The sequence below is a fragment of the Elephas maximus genome, chromosome 2, assembly GCF_024166365.1.
Source record: "Elephas maximus indicus isolate mEleMax1 chromosome 2, mEleMax1 primary haplotype, whole genome shotgun sequence".
Classification (NCBI taxonomy): domain Eukaryota; kingdom Metazoa; phylum Chordata; class Mammalia; order Proboscidea; family Elephantidae; genus Elephas; species Elephas maximus.
In genome coordinates, this window is record NC_064820.1 from 135,971,047 (window position 1) to 135,990,722 (window position 19,676).

The window sequence follows — 19,676 nt, forward strand, 5'->3', positions numbered from 1 at the left end:
TAGAGGCTGTTATACAGCAGTACGAGTTTGGTGAGGTAACAGGAATTTCTCTAATCACAGCTTTCAGCTACATGTTGTCAACCCCCCTTTCCCATACGTTAGGTAGTTGTGGGAACACATCCATAGATTTTTGGTTGTTTCCAATTATAAGAATGGTCTCATTATGATCATTACAATTCAGGTTCATAACTAAAAATTCAGGCTGAAGCTAAACTCAACTTTGTTTCCAATGCAAAGCCTTTCCTCTCCTCACACTTTCCTCTTCTATCTGCTCCTCTTCGTTCTCCTTCAGCTACCCTCTGTCTTTGCTTTGTCACTGAGGGCCTTCAGAGTCTTCCAGGTGAAAAGTCTATCTGGTTTTTACATTCATTCACACATACCTCCAGCTTGCGCATGGGCTCTCCCAGCATGCACTGTTCAGATGGTGGAACCAGGTTTGGCTCAGAGCTTCCTGTAGCTGAGGGACCGGATGCCCGCTATTCCACTGGCAGGAACCCCATTATACGCTCGAAGCATCTCTCTTCAAGTGCCCCCTCATGTGGCTTGGGGCAGGGGAAAAGCTCCCTCCCCTCTCCCATGGCTTTGCTCCCCAACCTTTTTATATCATTGTGCACGTAGATAATGAAAATATTTGTAAGTCCTGTTGGGCTGCTTGAGGCAATTAGACAGAGTGGTTGCCAGCAAAGGCCCTGCCTAGCCACTCACAGGCTAAGGACATCAATATTTAAGGCCCCCTGTAACCCCTTCTGGGCCTTTTGGGCATGCATTTCAAGAAGCTCATTCCTATTGCAGAGAAAAGGGAAAAATCCATAGAACCATTCCCCTAAACTACTACTCTCTACTCTGAAGAATTCTTCTAATCCATTCCTGTAAAATCAGTCCTGTTCTTCATCTACCTGGGAAAGGAAGGTATGGTGATGATGGCAAGAAGGGTTCTGCCACCTGACAGATGACGATGTTAGTCTGGTAGTGAGTTGCCTGCTGTCTTGAGAATATGGGGTGTGGGGCGGGGGGGCGGTGGATATTTAGTGCCTGCTGTCCTCAACACTGGGGCTTTAGAGTAATGCTGAGAGAACCGGAAAAGTGTATTTCCTGTGACACACAAAAAGAAACTTAGGGCAGTTTATGCCCACATTTGTGTGGATTTCTGAAAAACTACAACTATATCAATATAATTCCTTATTGTTTACTACTATAATACAAAATCTTGATTAAATCCAGACATTCATCCAGTGTACAAAATTTTAGTCTTTCTCTTATTTAAAAAATTACTTGATAAACTCATTTCACTGTGCAAAGCAGTCTGCCTTGTGTACCTGTATGCACCCGAGGTAGCCATGCTGTGAGGCTATGTGAACGGCGCTGTTGCCATCCTGGTCCACTTCATCCAAAGAGATGCCCTGTTCTTGCATAAACTGAAGAAGCCACAGAAGAATCTTTTCCTATAAACACAAAGGCAGTTGGACTTAATGGGATATCACAAAGGAAGTCAAATATAAAGACAGGCAAAAAAAAAAAAAACTTCATGTTTGAAACTTAGATACGACCCAGCTTACCATAAAAATAAAAAACACACTGCCATCAAGCTGAGTCTGACTCACAGCGACCCTACAGGACAGAGTAGAACTGTCCCATTGGGTTTCCAAGGCTGTAATCTTTACGGAAGCAGATTGCCTCATCTTTCTCCCTCAGAGCAGCTGATAGGGTCGAACTGCTGACCTTTCAGTTAACAGCTGAGTGCTTAACCACTGTACCACCAGGGCTGCTTCCAGTTTACCATAGCAAGAGAAAATTCTCATATAGTTTAAACTGAAAATTCATGAATCTCTGACTGAAAAGAATGATAGAGGACTGCAGAAAGAATTTTAAGAGCAGGAAGTTACTTTGGAAATCCTCTTGTTCCACCTGCTGTTCTATAGAAATCTGAGTACCACCTCAAAGTCACACAGCTTGAGAGATCCGAAGTTGGAACTAGAATTCAGAGCAAGGTAATGTTTTCGCTACTGTGTATACTGTCTCCAGGTTTCAAGAATATTATAAAAACCCTGGACTATGAAGATAACTAGCTTCTATTTTTAAATTTATAATCCTTCAACCATGACTTCTTAATCCCATACCTGCTGCAATCAAGGGGCTTACAAAAAGAGGCAGCACCTTAAAATGCCAAGTATAACCTCATTGAAATAAAACTGGGATACCCTTGATTTTTCTGACCAAATGGTGGTGGCTTAATGGTAAAGCTTTCTCTTCTTCCATGCTAAAGTGAGGGAACCCAAAGCTTGGAACACAAACCTTTCAAAAGCAAAGACAGACAGCAGTCAGCATATTTTGTCATAATCTGTTTGCATTTTACCCACTGAGTCTTTTGTGGTATTTTCATTTTGTGCTTGGCTTTGGGAGAAGGCAGGGGGATGGGATTTCAGTGTTTTAAAATAGAAGAATTAAATATAAAGTTAAAAAGCATGCGAGTGGTAAAAACAACAGCATGAAGCTCAGTGGGTGGAATGTGACATTTAAAAAGATAATTATGTGTTTGAAATAGCCGTGAACCTCTTTGTAGCCTTTAAAAAGATTCCCCCCTCTCCCAGTTATTTGCTCAGATTGGTCATGAACTTCTTTACTTTTCTGGATTAAATTTGCCTTCACCTTCTGAACATGCCAACTAATCTGCTAAAAGAATGTTGGATAAAAACAACCAACTCCTTTAATGTTTCTCCCCTTACGCTGGGGAGAGGGGTACTGTTTATGAAGGTCTCTGAGACATCAGGAACAGACTGAACATTCCCACTACACTTTTTCCAAATGAACAAGCAGGGAGTAAGACCCTTCAAGATCAAACAGAGAAAAATGTAACTAATGCCTACAACCTACCAAGAATGCACCCAGAGATTTCAGGATGAGGGTTAGCTGCAAAAGCAGACAGACCTTAGAGAGAGCGAAACCCTCAAGAGTCCTTAGAGAATGAGGAAGAGATGAATGTGGAGGCCAGGGCTGGGAGTTAGAATTGGGATACGCTTAATCCCCTTCTTCAGAAGCAAATCTGGAGAAAGTTGGAGATGATATTTGGATCAAAGCGAGTGATATGTATCACACATGCATGAGGTAGAACCACTTTCTCTATTTTTCCTACTTAAGTAGGGGCACAAAACTGAACTACTTTTATTTGGAGACAGATGAGTGAACTATGAATGTTAACTCCTTCAAAGATTGGGTGAGTGGAATTATCTCAAGAATAAAGGTCACAATCAACTGGATTGAAGACAGTGGCTAAGACAGGGGGACTTTAAGAAAGCAAGTTGCTGTGCCTCTACGGGTGAAAAGGATGGCCACACCTCATGCAGAACAAACCCTCTTCCATGCGTCATTCTCATACTTGTGGTGACTTGGTTGGTCCCATGATATTGAATCATGGAATCTTAATATTGCAGAGTATGAGAGATGTTAGGGCGTTATCAAAACTCCACATCCTGATTTTACAAATCAGAAAACTGAGGCAGTGTCCCTGATACCCTAGCAGTTTCTTTCTTTAGCAAGTGAAACTCAGAGGAGTTTAACAGGTGCTTAGAAATGTTTCCTAAATACCTCCTTTTCAGGTTTTCCAGATCCACTTAAGTATTAGAGTGGATACGTTTATTCGACATGCACAGAAAATGCCCTTTCCTAAAATTCAGAGTGTTTTGATCTTTCAATAATGGGGTTGCATAAAATGGAATACTACTTTTTGTAAGACTGAGCATTTTTCCCCATGTAGAAATATGGGGGAGAATCTAGGGATCTGCACTTTGCATGAGTTTGATAATCTAAGAGAACAAGACACCATGAGTCTGTGTGAGGCAAGAGTTGTCTTGGCTCTTGATGGCTCTCCAAGTCAGTTTCATATCATATTATTACAATAACCTCCTTCCTCTCTTATAACAGCATGAATAACTCTTTCTTCCTTACAGTTAAAGATCTTCCCTAATCCAAAATGCATGGAGATAGACAGAAACAAAAGTCTCCCTTAAGTTATGGTGCAGAAAAGTACTACTGAAAGTCACTGGCTGACTATACACCTGGTCTTCTAACAACCAACACTTAGGACTTCTGAGGTGGATGTGGAGATGGCAAGAATCCCCAGTTTTCTAAGAACATATTCAGTGTCCACTCAGAGAAACTGCACTTTCTTCTCTGATTCTGGAGAACATGCCAGCAGAGATCCACATCCTACAATTTAAACAGTGACTTATATGACAGATGCCTGATAAGGAGGACAGGACAATATGACTATCTTCTCCAACTAAGAAAGCCCCATGTTAATGTACACGTGTATTAGGTATATACGTAATGGTGCCTACTTCCCCTGTTAGCTCTACAGCTGTGCATGTGTGTGTGTGTGTGTATGTGTCTGTACAGAGAGATGTTAAAGGAAGAATATAACTTCAGATCTTGATTTTCCCATAAGTACTGCTTTCAGAGATCATTCAACGCAGCAACAATGGTAGAGAGGCCCTTCTGTATCATTTGTTCCACAGAATGCCTCTCTAACTTACAGTTCATCTTTCCACCCACACATCCATCTATCTACTCAACTTTCATCTATTGACTGAAAACTTTCTTCATGTACTAGTTTTCTCTTACAGGGATTTTCTGTTCTTCTGGTAACCTGTTTTAATGTTGTATTTTGTGTATTCTTGAAGGCAACACAAGTTGTTTAAAATTATGTAAATATACATAATTTATGAGATTTGCTGAACAAAGTCTAATAAAAAATGTAACTGAAAAAGATGCCACAAGTTTTTTGCTGTTATCAGTAAAATCTTGATAGTTTGTAGTGTTCTTATAAGTTTTGAAGGAGTCAGCTTTGTCTGCAATCATGACCAAATCTAATTTGCCATCGATTATTAGATTCATATCAGTTTTTGAGATGTTAAAATGTAAAAAAAAAAAGGCCAAAAATAATTTCAAAATGTAGAACTCAGAGACTGTAAAATGTGGGGAAAAAAATGTGCATCTAAAAATTTATTAAACAGAGTAAGGCCTAAATAACTCTTTTGTAAGCTTTCTCATACTTTCACTTATAGTGAAATAAATAAAGGAAATAATATTATAACAATCTAAATAATAACAGCCAACATTTGTCTAAAACAAGTTGCCACCAAATTGATTCCTATTCATGGTGACCCCACCCGTGTCAGTTCTCAATGGCTGATATTTTAGAAGTAGATCACCAGACCTTTCTTCTGAGGTGTCCTTGGGTGGGCTCGAACTGCCAACCTTCTGTTAGTAGTCAAGTGGTTAACCATTTGCACCACCCAGGGTGTCCAACATTTGTCTAGTGCCTACTATATGCTGGGCAATGGGCAGTGTTTCATGTGGCTTTTCTCATTTAGTTCTCAGAACAACCCTATGAGGAAGGTTTTATTACTCTCATTTTACATATGAGAAAACTGAGGCCGAGGGAGAGCTTTTCTTTTTTAAAAAATAAACATAACCAGGCTGCATGGCTATTAATGGTAGGGATAGGATTTAAACCCAGACACCTTGGCTTAGGAGCCAGTGCTCTTCCTGACTCTGTTTCCTTCCTCCTGAGTATGAATATCTACAACTGTTCTTCCCCACTATGCCTAACTCCTTAAAGGGCATGCTCCCTTTGCATCCCTTGGGTCATGGAAATCAAGGCTAACTGCCCATCGACCTGTGGGTTTATGGAGCTCTGTGTGGAGTATGCTTTTTCAAATATCAGTCCTTGGAGGGCAGAGGATGCTTGTGCTAATGAAAGATTTTTCTATTTTGCTTTCATCTGCAGTCGCAGCACTTTCAGCATTGTTTATGTATTTCTGCCCCATGACAGTGAAACAATAAAGTCAAGGGAATATTTTGCTTTTTTAAAGTAAACTGTGGAAAAGCAACATTAACACTCAGCCTGTGGAAGCATCCCCCTCACCAGCATGCCTACCACTGCTCATGACCATTAGTACGAACTGCTGAGTCTTGTCTTTTCTGAAATCTGTATCAAGGCAAACTCTTAAAATGGAGAACTAATGCAGTGCAGATAAAGGTGCTCTTGGTAAATGCTCAATGCTGTGGTGCAGACTGTTTTTGTAGAAGAATCTCCTCACCAAAAGTCACCATGAATGACCCAGAAACAAAACAAGTAATCATAGGTTCCACGTTGAAAGTAGCACAAAGCTCACCAGATAAGTGACTGATATAAAACAGGCTGAGGTCCCCAAGCAGATGAGGACATGAAGCCTTGCTGGGAGGGCTGGATGGGAGGCCACAAGACAATCTGAACCCTTGTGTCGTGAAGAAAAGAGCTCTTCACCACAGGCAGTAGCTTTGAATTGAGACAATTTTGTCTCAATTGTTTTGCCAGTAACATCTTTCTCAAGGGACAGCAAAGCAAGCTTATCCGAGGACACCCCTTGCTTGTTCCCAGAGTCTTCCCTGAGGTTTTCACCTTCACGCTCCCTGTGGCTACTTCTGCTAGGTACAATCAGGCAATGAAATAATTGCACCCTCTGAGACTTCATCTGTCAGGAAGAGGAAAATCAATTTCTATCACCCAAAGATCTATCACTCCAGGAGGCCACTAAAAACTGTCGGCAATCCTGTGGTACTGGAGTATTTAAAGGTAAATTTTACAAGAAAAAAGACACAAATTGGGAGTCAAATTCAGCCCATTCTTTAAGAATCTATTTGAGGAGCAGAGGGCAACTAAAATAAACCAAGAGAGGAATTTTCCCCTGTACTATCCTTTACAGAGGTATTTACTGAAGAAACAAAACCAGAACACACTGAAGTAAGTGCCTGCTTGACGTAGAAAAACTTGCATGTGCTGAATCCATTAGAAAACTGTTCAATAACAGTCTTTCTTGTGAAAATATTAGCCTTGTAATAGTTCCAAGTTCAGCATCTCCACAGGTTATCTGTTACATAAGTGGCTGCGGCGGATGTCGGCTGGCTGGACAGAATTCGCAGTTCTAATGGGCTTCTGCATTTTCCGCTTGGGTAGGAATGGTTTCTGCTGCTGAACTGCCCTGTTCATAACTGTGCTTTAGGTCATTATAAATGCTTATCAGCTTGAAATAACAACCTGAAGATTGATACTAGCATGAAGCAAATGTTTGACGTGGCTCTTCAAATAGGTTACTAATTTCCATAATTTTCCTTTAATCCAGCCAAGTAAGCCACACATCACCCAACCAGTTCCTGAAAGAGCATTTTCTTTTGTTCTGTCCCAATAGCTTCAAAATTATGAGAAACCTGCTGTGGAAGTTGAATAAAGGAACTGGCATATGTAAGCAACGTTTCCTAAGACAAAGCATTCCGAACCACCGATTATTTAGCGTCTCAGAGCAGCAGTATAATTCTTTCCTCCTCGTCTTTGGTATGCCCTACCAGAAGAGTAGGGAGCCTTGCCACTGATATCTGAAATTCTGAGTTAGGCTTTCTGTAAGCAAACGAAATCACTGACATGAAACAATTATTCAGGCAATTTGAGAAAACATCAAATTCTGTTTTATACTGAAAGTGATTTATGAAGATTAAAAAACAAAACAAAAACAAACCTATTGCCGTCAGTCGATTCTGAATCATAGTGACCCTATAGGACAGAGTAGAACTGCTCCATAGGGTTTCCAAGGAGCCGGTGGTAGATTTGAACTGCCAACCTTTTGGTTAGCAGCTGAGCTCTTAACCACTACACCACCAGGGCTCTTATGAAGAGTCCAAAAAAAAACCCAAACCCGTGGCCATCAAGTTGATTCTGACTCATAGCCACCCTATAGGACAAAAGAGAACTGCTCCAACGGGTTTCCTAGGAGCAGCTGGTGGATTCAAACTGCTGACATTTTGGTTAGCAGCCTGAGCTCTTAACCATTAGAGTACCAGGAGATTAGCGGTGATCCTCTAATCATCTGAAAATTCTATTCCCCCTTTTGGAAACCCTGGTGGCATAGCAGTGAAGTGCTATGGCTGCTAACCTAAGGGTCGGCAGTTTGAATCCGCCAGGTGCATCTTGGAAACTGTATTGGGCAGTTCTACTCTGTCCTATAGGGTCGCTATGAGTTGGAATCAACTCGACGGCACTAGGTTTCTGGGATTCTCCCTTTTGCCAGTATAGTAAAACCTGAAAGAGCTGGAACATGTGTAAGGCAGAAACCTGTCAGAGAAGGAAAACTCAAATATTTTCCACTAACGGAGTGACAGAAAAGTGGTATGCTGTACCCTGTCAAAGGTGGAAAACTCGTGAGACCCAGAAAAACAAGGCAATCCTGTTGAGTTCTGGTTCTCACAGGTTTCACTATATAAGCAAAAACAGGCATCTTCAGCAAATGCCTATTAACTATTATCAGTTGTTCGTAGAATATCATGGCTGGGGGGTAGCAGGTACAATGTATGAAAGAAAACAGTAATTCATACTATTTTGAAGATAGTAGCTTCTACAACTTTTTTAAAAATGTATTTTTTTCAAATTTTAAATGTTCTTCCTGCTTTTTTCTTCATTTTATAAATTTAGTAGAGTTGCTCACTTCTTCCATGAGCTGCATATTCTAAATATCCCAATGTATTGTTACATAAAATTATAAAATAGTTCCCTTCAGCTATATTAAAGCCACTGTAAAAAGTCTACATGAATTATCTATACAGGTAGGGAGAAAATAGAATCTGGCCCTGAAGTCAGAGGAACTGAGATGATATTTAGTCTTTTCTTTCACTAGACATTTCACAAGACAATCAATACCCATGTAAGCAGCAGTCAGGAAATCAAACAACATATTGCATTGGGCAAATCTGCTGCAAAAGACCTCTTTAAAGTGTTAAAAAGCAAAGATGTCACCTTGAGGACTAAGGTGAGCCTGACCTCAAGCCATGGTATTTTCAATCGCCTCACAGGCATGCAAAAGTTAGACAAGGAAAAAGGAAGACCGAAGAAAAATTGATGTCTTTGAATGATGGTGTTGGCAAAGAATATTGAATATACCATGGACTGCTAGGAGAACGAACAAGTCTGTCTTGGAAGAAATACAGCCAGACTGTTCCTTGGAACCAAGGATGGCAAGATGTCATCTCACGTACTTTGGACATGTTATCAGGAGGGACCAGTCCTTGGAGAAGGACATCATGCTTGGTAAAGTAGAGGGTCGGTGAAAAAGAGGAAGACCCTTGACAAGATGAATTGACAGTGGCTGCAACAATGGGTGCAAACATAACAATCATGAGAATGGCACAGGACCAGGCAGCGTTTTGTCTTGCTATATACAGAGTTGCTATGAGTCGGAACTGACTCAACGGCACCTAACAACAACAACATTTGACCACGCACACAAGACACTTAGCTTTCTTTGTTCAATCTCCTCATCTATATAATGGGGATAAAAACAACAATCTCATAGGGTTGTTTTGAGGAATAAATCCAATAATGTACACAAATGGAAATATGCTTATGTAAATAATATTTATTTACATATCTGGAAGTTATCGTGGCACAAATAAACTACTGGCTAACATGACTACCACCAAAGAAAGACTGTGGTGTTATTCTTAAGTCTATTTTTTAAACTTGAGATTGTTATGCTTGAAAAATCATAGTCTCTTTGACAGTATCACAATTTATTGTCACCAGAAAAGTTTATAAAGCCAAAGAAAAAAAAAGATATGGTTATATGCATGAGAAACAACTTTCTTTGCCACAAATACAAATAAATCTATTTTAATGAAGTGCTGAGTTTTTATTTTATTTTAATACTGAGATTAGTATTTTGTGGTTCGAGTTTTTTTCAAAGAGAATTGACACTCGTTCTCCTTAAAGACAGGAAGTGAGATTTTTTCCTTACATTGAATCATGATCCATATACATCAGGGATTCCCTAATGTAGACGAGCCATCTACTTAGTGTGTCTGCTCATCTTTAATCAAGCAAGGCTTACTTGTACTGCCTAACTAAAAAATTTTCTTCTTAATTTTTGGTTCAAGAAAACATATCATTTTCCTTTTTTGCAAGAATAAAATGTATTTATTGTAGAAAATTTGGAAAACACAGGAAAATACACAAGAAAAAATAAAACCTCCTGTACTTCCACCAAGTTATAACTACTGTAAACATGTTATATAATTTTTTTTCTAGTCTTATTTCTCTTCATTCCTCTCTCTCCAAACTTGAAAATTGGTACCAAATTATAGGCACAGTTTTGTATCATGCATTTTCATTTAATATTATATAATAAACATTTCCCCATAAAATCCTATGATACAGATGGAACTTCATTTATTTATCCAATATGCTATCTTGGGATATTTAGGTTGTTACAAATTTTTCTTCATTAAGAAATGCTACAATAAATATCACTGCATATAAATCCCTGGGTGCATTTGGATGGGTCTTAGGCTTGGATTTTGATGGAATAATAATAAGTAAGAGGTAGGTTATATGGTACACAAAGGCGAGATATTTAAAAACGCCTCCATACCTGGCCATAGCAACCTGCGTAATGAATAAGGCTTGGAAAATCCTTTGAACAACTCAGTTCTGCAATGGCTTCTGTTTCACTCACCATCCAGCGAACACACTCCAACTGACCATTCTAGATTAAAAAAAAAGAAACAAATTCAAGATTACTCAGGTATGAAAATACTCATAGATGGCAATTTTACCAAGGAAAGAAATAATTTGAATGTTGGCTTTTATATTTGGCTTAGTTTATTTAAAATATAATTACATAACCTATTGGAGCCCTGAGGGTAAAGTGGTTAAGAGCTTGGCAGGTAACCAAAAGGTCGGCGGTTTGAATCCACCAGCTGCTCCTTGGAAACCCTGTGGGGCAGTTCTACTCTGTCTATAGGGTTGCTATGAGTCAGAATAGACTTGACCGCAATGGATTTTTTTTTTTTTGGTATATCACCCATCAGTGGCACAGAACAGTTGAGTGTTCGACTACTAGCCGAAAGGCTGGCAGTTTGAATACACCCAGAGGTGCCTCAGAACACAGGCCTGATGACCTGCTTCTGAAGGTCACAGCCTTGAAAATCCTATGGAGCAGTTCTATCCTGCACACATGAGGTTGCCATGAATTGGAACTGATTCGAAGGCAGCTAACAACAACATTATCTTCTTTGCAGTTTTGGCTTGATATCAACTGCAGAATTTCACTTAAATACATTTTCATCAGTTATTTTAAAATCACTTTATTGAGGTATACTCTGCATATGATAAAATGTACCTTTTTAATGTACAGTTTGATGAATTTTGACAAATACATATACTTTTGTAACTACGACTCCATGCAAGATGTAGAACATTTCCACTACCCTAAAGTTCTTTGGGTTAAAGTTCTCTTTTACTCCTTTGTTCTCATCCCCTTCACCTTTGCCCCAGGCAACCACTGACAGGATGTCTATCACAGCAGATTAGGCACTTTACTATCTAGATTCTTTCAGCACAATGCCTTTGAGATTCATCCACGCTACTGCTTATATCAGTAGTTTGTTCCTTTTTTTTACTGCTGAGAAGTATTCCATTATATGAATATATCATAATTTATTTATCCATTTGGGGGATATTATGAATAAAGTTGCTATGAATATTTGTGTATGAGTCCCTTTGTGAATATATGTTTCTACTTCCCTTGGGTAAATATCTAGGAGTAGAAGTTCTGGGTCATGTGGTAGGTACATATTTAACTTTATAAAAAACTGTCAGACTGGTTTGCAAAGTGGCTGGTCCCTTTACAGACCCACCAGCCATGTGTGAATGTACCAGTTGCTCCATATCCAAGCCAACATGTAGTACTGTCACTTAATTAATTATTCTTCCCTTAAAGTTTATACAATAAAGCAACCATTTTCCAACTGCCAAATAAAATATTATCATATTAGTTAATGGAAAGTCAATAAATTCATTTTTGAAATGAAAAATTTCATTAAGTGACCATGTGATTATCTTAATCAGTAAAATATTTCAAAAAGAATGGAAGACATTATTATGAAAGAAAGTATCATTTATCAATGATAAAATCTGGTATGGAAGATAAAACATCCATAATTTTTACATTTTTTGAGAAACCAAAAAATGATTCCCGGTTAGGATAAGAGGGACAGTAAAGCAAAAGTTGGCAAAAAAAAAAAAAAAGGAAAAGAAAACAAGTAGTAGAATTTTCTTATAGCCTTTTGTGAAAACATACAATAGCCTTTTGTGAAAAAAAAAAATTTTTTTTTTTTTTTTGGCGTGAGGGTTTTATAAAACCAGGTATTATTCTCTTAATTTTTTTTAAATTTAAGCTTCTCTCCTATCTTTAAACATTTGTTGAGATTTTATTCTTTCAGGTACTGTCCTATGTGAGAATTACAAAAAGTGATCAAGATATGTAAACAACAGTCACAACATAGGCAATATGTATGGTAGTAGGTTTTCCCTGCAGGTTATAGAGTACCACTACATATATAGCCTATTGATTAAAACCCAAATTCTGGAATGGATTTGAATCCGTAATCCACCACTTAGTTACAAGACCTTGGGCAAGTTACTTCATCTCTCTGATACTGAATTATCTGTGACATAACAGGGATAATATTAACTACCTCATAAAATTACTGTGAAGATTAAATGAGATAAAGCATGTAAGTTTACTAAGCACATATCTGTTACCTAATATTATTAGAATGCTCTCTTAGATCCTCACAATAACCCTATAATACACGTGAAACATTCTACTGCCTTCCTGGTTTGTTCAGTGTGGGATCTTAGCCCAGGAGAAAAGAGCTACTGTGGGCGTGGAGCCAGCGAAGGCTTCAATGAACGTAGCATTTGAGCTAGCATAATAGGATTATTTTATCTTATTTTTTCAATTTCAGAATGCTAACATTTAACTTCTCAAGGGAGAAAGCCTATTCTAAAAGTAAGACAAAGGAGGTAATGCTCTCATTTTTCCTATTTGAACATGGAATTTCAACTCCCAACTATTCACACACATATTTTATTTTCTCCTAACAGAGGCCCTGGTGGTGTAGTGGTTAAGAGTTTGGTGGCTAACCAAAAGGTCGGCAGTTTGAATCCACCAAGCACTCCTTGAAAACCTTATGGGGCAGTTCTACTCTGTCCTGTAGGGCTGCTATGTGTTGGAATCAACTCAACGGCAACTGGTTTGGGTTTTTTTTTTTTTTTTTTTGGTTTTGGGATATCTAGCATGGTTGGATGTATGCTGAATAGCTTCTAGGTGCTCCATTCAGATCCATCTCTTCCCTTCTCTGCCCTCTTTTTTACCCTGATCTTTATGGACTGGTTCCCTTGTCCTGTGGTTTCTGGTTGGATTTGGCCAATGGGGTAGAGTAGTAGGAAATCAGAGAAGAAAAGAGAGTTTGACGCCCCCTCTGCTTCTAACTCCGTCTCTATGAACTTGCCATTGGCCGGCTGCTGGCTGAGTCCCTTGACTAATCACAGATCAAAAACGCCAGCCAGTCCCTTATACTCAGGCCTCTCCATCTCAGGTTCTTGTAAACACTCCTTTTCCAGCCCCTTCAAGCTTTTTTTTTCAAGCTTAGGGGTGGTAACAGTACCCTGGCTGTTACTGATTCCAGGACACTGCACTATCCTTTTATGGGTTCCCTACACCCCCGTCCACCCTTTCGTGTATAATCCCTTCATTACAGACTTCTTAAATTACTTAATTTGAGCATGCTAAATGTTATCTGGGATTAAAAAGGCACTGATAAAATGTTTCATTCCCTCTGAATGAAGAACCAGGAACTATAGTTAATAAGCATCTGCTAGGCAAGAGTAAGGTAAGAGAGTTTACATACACTGGTTTTACACAGAAAGAGGAGACAACATTTCTGATTTTAGTAATTTGAGTCTTCTTTCTTGGTAAGTCCAGCCAAAGGTTTGCCAATTTTGTTGATCTTTGCAAAGAACCAACTTTTGGTTTTGTTGATTTTTCTGTTTTTCTATTCTTCATTTATTTCTGCTCTAATCTTTATTATTTCCTTCCTTCTGCTTGCTTTGGATTCAGTTTGCTCTTCTTTTTCTAGTTTCCTAGTGTAGACGATTAAGTTATTGATTTAAGATCTTTCTTCCTTTTTAACATATGTATTTACAGCTATAAATTTTCCTCTAAGCACTGCTTTAACTGTCAAGTTGTATTTTCATTGTCATTCATCTCATTTTTTTTTTTTTTCTAATTTCCCTTGTGATTTCTTCTTTGACCCATTGATTATTTATTTAGGACTGTGTTGTTTACTTTCCACATGTGAATTTCCCAAGTCTTCTTCTCTTATTGATTTCTAATTGTATTCTACTGTGGTTAGAGAACATACTTTATATGATTTCAGTCCTTTCAGATTTACTGAGACTTATTTTATGGCCTCAAATATGGTTTATTCTGAAGAATGTTACATGTGCACTTGAGAAAAATAGGTATTCTACTGTTATTGGGTGGAGTGCTTTTCAGATGTCTGGTATGTCTAGTTGGTTTACAGAGTTGTTCATGGAGGCAACATTTAAAATAAATAAAATGCCATGATAAAAGGCAGAAGGAAATATTATATAACTATCATGACTCTGAAGGCAATATTACTTGTCATAAATACCAAGACAACAAAAAATGCTATTTAATTCTAGTGGGAGATTTTTGCCTGATTAAGTCTCTGAGCCTGGGGCTGGGCATATATTGTTAAAAAGGAGTATCAGTAAGGTTACGTGTTTGAAGTTATGTTATAAGCAGACCTACACTTTCAACTTGTGCTTAATCAGAAGGACTGAATGAAAAATGAAAAGGTAATAAAGGTTATTTCATTCCAAGTCTGTTTAGCTACTAAAATAATTTCTTGTGCTGGCAGCCCCCTTTTAGAAAAGACTTATCTCACCTCCTGTTAGAAATCTTGCTTTCCAATTACTTTGCTTCACTATTTCCAAAGGCCACACAATAATACCCTGAACTCCCACAGTGTCCGGGATTGGGTCTTCCAGAAAGCAGTCAATAAATTCTGCATCTTACTGGCAAGTATTAATTACGTTGCCTTCAAGGAGTTTAAGAATGAGGAGAGATGTTCTCAAGCCTGGGTAGAATTTCAAAGCTCCTTTTTTCAGGTAACCTTTTTATTTGCTATCTTATCCATGACTCTACTTCCTGTCAGGAGGTCATATTATCTGAGTACTGCCCATCTGTACCAAGTTTGTTTGTCTTTAATGACAGCAAGGCTCTCAGAGCTGTACTTAATGAAATGAAACTCCATGAGTTGGTTACTGGTGTTCAAAACAAGGTCCTAAAACAAAAGAACAATGAGTCCCTAGGACTTTCAGAGCTTCATCACTGTTCATCCAAATACAGTAAAGAGACTTGGCAGGAAAAGTTTCAGGACAGATTTCTAAAGGAGGTGGTGCTTATTTTAAAATGTTTATATTTACTGCTTTTGCAAATAACCCAAAAACCCTTGCAAATAAGGATATAGAAAAACCCTCCCATCCCTCAAATCATTGTTCAGAACCATGAAAAGCCTGAAACCCCAAATCTGCAAAAGCTTTGGAGTCTTATGATTTTGATATGTCTTCATCATTAAAAAGAACAATTAAAACAACAACAACAAAAATAGGCTATTTAAGTTTACAGTCTGATTGTATGTATGTTGGTAATACTATGTTGACTAGAGAAGTTTAAGAATGAATTAATGCTTAATATGGATGCCAGATAGGACAGAGTAGAACAGCCTCATAGGGTTTCCAAGGCTGTAATCTTTATGGAAACAGCCTGCCACATCTTACTTCTGCAGAGTGGCTAGTGGGTTTGAGTTATCAACCTTTCAGTTAACAGCTGAGTGCTTAAACACTGTACAACCAGGGCTTCTTATGAATACCACAGAAGGAGTTTACACAGAGGGATAGCTTAATGACCATTAAAAGTTTCTTATGTACCGTCCTACTCAGATTTTCAATCTTTTAAAACAAGTTCTGTTGTTTGTTGTTATGTGATGTCAAGTCAATTCCAACTCCCAGAGACCCTATTATGGTAATTCAGAACAGTCCCCACAGGGTTTCCCATGATGTAATCTTTACAGGAGCAGAGCACCAGGTCTTTTCTCCCATGGAGCGGCTGCTGGGTTTGAACCACTGACCTTTAAGTTAGCACCAGGTGCTTAACCACTGTGCCATGAGGACTCCTTAAACAAGCACTAAAAACAAAAAAAAACCAAACCCTTTGCTGTCAGGTAGATTCCGACTCACAGCGGTCCTATAGGGGATATAAAATAAGAACAAAACAAAACCTTTCATCAAATTATTTAATTAGGAGATGCTGGGTAATCTACCATTAGTTAGGAAAACTAAATGAGAACTATATTTTATAAACCCTAAAATGGCAAGAAAAATGTCAATATTTGCTGACATTGCAAGAATATTTTATTCATCAGGAACACATTGCCTGTGATGACCAGACCCAATCCCTGTCTTCTCATAGGACTCTGTTGAAGACCCAGATCTTGTATTTGTATTACTGATTAGTTTACTTGCTTTATCCACCAGACTTTTAGTTTCTTAAGAAGAGGGACTATGTCTTATTCAAGTTTGCATTGCCAGGGCCTCACACAGTGCCTGCCGGACTCAGTATAGGTTGCTGAACTAACTACAGGTAGTCTCCAATTTACGATGGGGTTCCATCCCAATGACTCCGTCATAAGTCAGTTCTGACATTAAGTTGAATACCTCATTTTTTTTTAGTTTTCATTATTATTGCCTTTTATCTTTATAAATCATAACGTTGAACGTCTGCAAGTGAGTATCTGAGAATGATAATATCAGCAAATTATGTGCTACAACATTGCACGTAGCACATATTACTAACAAGATGTACCAAAAAAAAAAAAAAAAACCCTCCTAAGCACGGTTCCTTGTAACTCGACTGTGTCATAAGTTGGGGCTACCTGTGTATGAATCTTAATTTGTCATAGCATCATTCACAACTAAAGAAAAATGTTATCTACTGGGGTCATAGATTTCTTATTAAAAAAAGAATTATTTTCTACACCATCTTTGAAATCATATCTTACCTTTGAGCTAAATTAAATAAAATAGAAAATATTTTTCAATATATAAAACTTTACTGAATGCTAAACAGATTAAAGATACAAAAATTCGAGTTTGTAAAACATACGTATGAGGGTTGTTTTTCAAATGTAACTTTGTTCTATTTTCACAAATAGATTCTTTTAACTAGCTAGTCCACCTAGGAAATTGCACTATAATTCCATTTACAAAAATTAAATTATTAACTTTTGGAAGGCACAATTATTATACAAAGTATATATGCAGAAGTGGAAGATATATTACATTTCACTGACCTTCACTCTGACTTCTTAATGACTGAATTCTACACTTATTTGCCAAAGATTTTAGAAGTAATTTGAGTTTAATAGCTAACCTTCCAGTGATGTGTTATAGTTAACAGAGGCACTCACCGTAGTGCTATAAAAGCCCGTGTTTTCCTGTACAAGTGTTTCTAGATTTTAACTTTATTCCAATTGTCATTAATATGCATGGTTTTGACAGCATACTGTGCTCTGTAAGAGCTAAACTCAAACTCAGCCATGATATTCTAAACAATTCCTGATACTGCAGACACTTAAGCTTCATATATGATCCATTAAAAGTCTACTTGATTATCTAAAATACTCTCGATTGCTATCATCCCTTAAAATAGACCTTTTCCTCATTTGTCTTGCTCATTATACTCACATTAGGCAAAAGAATGAAGCAATCTCTGATAGATCCAGGTGTGGTTAGGAATCTAAAGTATAGTCACTATGAATAACAAAAGTTCTTAAAACCACAATAGATCATTTTCTTTTCTCTTCACTGATTTTAAGTTTACCCTCATTAGATAGTACATTGGAATACAGCCTCAAAATCTCAAAGCAGTTAATAACCAAAATGATTTACCTCTTAAATGTTATATATTCACTTGCTGTTTGCTTGGTAAACCACTCTCTTCTCTCCATTCTAACACTTTAGTTCACTAGGAGTCTTAAAAAATAGAAAAACAACTTTCAGCTGTGGAGGGCCCAGCCCCCACCCAGTCACCTTGATGGCCAGGCCAGCTGGAGTCAACTTCTCAGTATTTCGCTCATTGAGGCAATCTTCTCCCATCAAAGAAGTGAGGTGCTGCAGACATTCTGCATGTCCCTGGGATGCGGCAATGTGCAACAGATTGTTTCCACTTTCATCGTGAATTTTGTCCAGATTGTCTGCAGCTAAATGCGGCTGTACAAATAGTAAGAGTAGAAAACTTCAGTCAATAAATCAGAATGACAGGCTGTGGGGCTTTTGCTCTGGGCACTTGGAAGAGGAGAGGAGATTCCAGAAACTTGGTGTAGCCATGGGGATCTAATATGGCAGTGTTTCTTGCTGTTAATTCTAATGATCTGCTATTACATTCTTTGTATAGAACACTTTAGAATATGAACTCTCAAGAGACATATATCTTCATGTGAGACACGAAGACCGGGCTAGGGTCAATAAGCCTGTTCGAGCAAAGACATTTATGGTAACTGACAAGTTCCCTGTGTGTGTCCTCCTCTTGATCACTAATTCCTTGAGGGCTCAAGGTATGTTTTATTCTCTGTTGTAGATTTCTCAAATGAATAAACTATCTTAACTGTTTGCTTTTCCTTAGAGAGTTGACTTTGACTGCAAACTGCATGACGGCTGCAGATACCAGTGTTTTCCGAGGTCCTCTAGACACTTTCATCCCCAAACTCACTCCTGGAGGCATCTGGAGACTACCTAGCCTTTGATTTCCTGGTTTGCCATCAGCTGCTAGCCTACAGGTTGGTGGTTTTGAACCCGCCCAGTGGCGCTGCAGAAAGAAAATCTGGCAATCACCGTCTGTGAAGATTATAGCCAAGAAAACCCCATGGAGCACTTCTACTCTGTAACATATGGGGTTGCCATGAGTTGGAATTGACTCCACAGCAATGGGTGGTGAGGTTTAGTCACCTGAGGGTGGACTGGTCGATAGGTACTGCAGAGTGAACTGAGATGTGTTATCATTTGGGAAACATGAAAACATAGGAAAGACAAAATAAAAGAACAAACCAAAGAGAAACAGAGAGGAAGAGCAAGAAGAATGGAAAAGACATTTTCAGGAGAAAAAAAAATATTATTTTATTAGTAAAATTGTTCAATCATATTGTCCTATTAGAGCAATAAGAGCTTGATAGTGAACCAAACACGCTGCATTTATCTAGACATGGCTTTACACTAACCTAGAATCACATTGCCAAGATGTGGTAATTTTCTTGAATGGGATTTCAGTTAACATCATAGTACCAGCCCAGGTTTGCTACTGTTTGATCCAAGTTTGGAAGCCAGAAAAGAACAATGTAGGCAGATGTAGTGCTATTTCTGTTTAAAAAAAAAAAAAAAAATTTTTTTTTTTTTGTTTCGCTCTCTCTAAATCCAAGCGGGACAGACCTTTCCTACATCATCATGTTACTCTGTGTCTAGGGTCTTCGGAAAAGATTCTTCATGCTCCCTAGACATGCAGAGCTGGAACTCCATGTGGGTCAGAGGGCAATCAAGCTCTACAGTTAGCTTCTATCTGCAAATGCTTTTCAAAATCCTGGTCCAAGTCTTCTGAATAACGATCAGGATAAAACAGAAGACCCTCTGTTCACATATCTGGCAGGTTTACCATCAGCAAGGAACTGACAAA

General features: G+C 38.3%; 1 protein-coding gene across 3 annotated transcripts in view; it reads right to left on the reverse strand.

Annotated features, from left to right (window-relative positions):
• SNCAIP (synuclein alpha interacting protein) overlaps positions 1 to 19,676 on the reverse strand; it is a 182,467-nt gene that overhangs the window by 27,865 nt on the left and 134,926 nt on the right. For all 3 annotated transcript variants that reach the window (XM_049873560.1, XM_049873561.1, XM_049873562.1), the window contains exons 5-7: positions 18,044 to 18,223; positions 10,452 to 10,565; positions 1,317 to 1,442 (exon numbers count right to left, since the gene is read on the reverse strand). In XM_049873560.1, the coding sequence (XP_049729517.1) occupies positions 1,317 to 1,442; positions 10,452 to 10,565; positions 18,044 to 18,223 (420 nt within the window). The remainder of the gene's footprint in view (positions 1 to 1,316; positions 1,443 to 10,451; positions 10,566 to 18,043; positions 18,224 to 19,676) is intronic.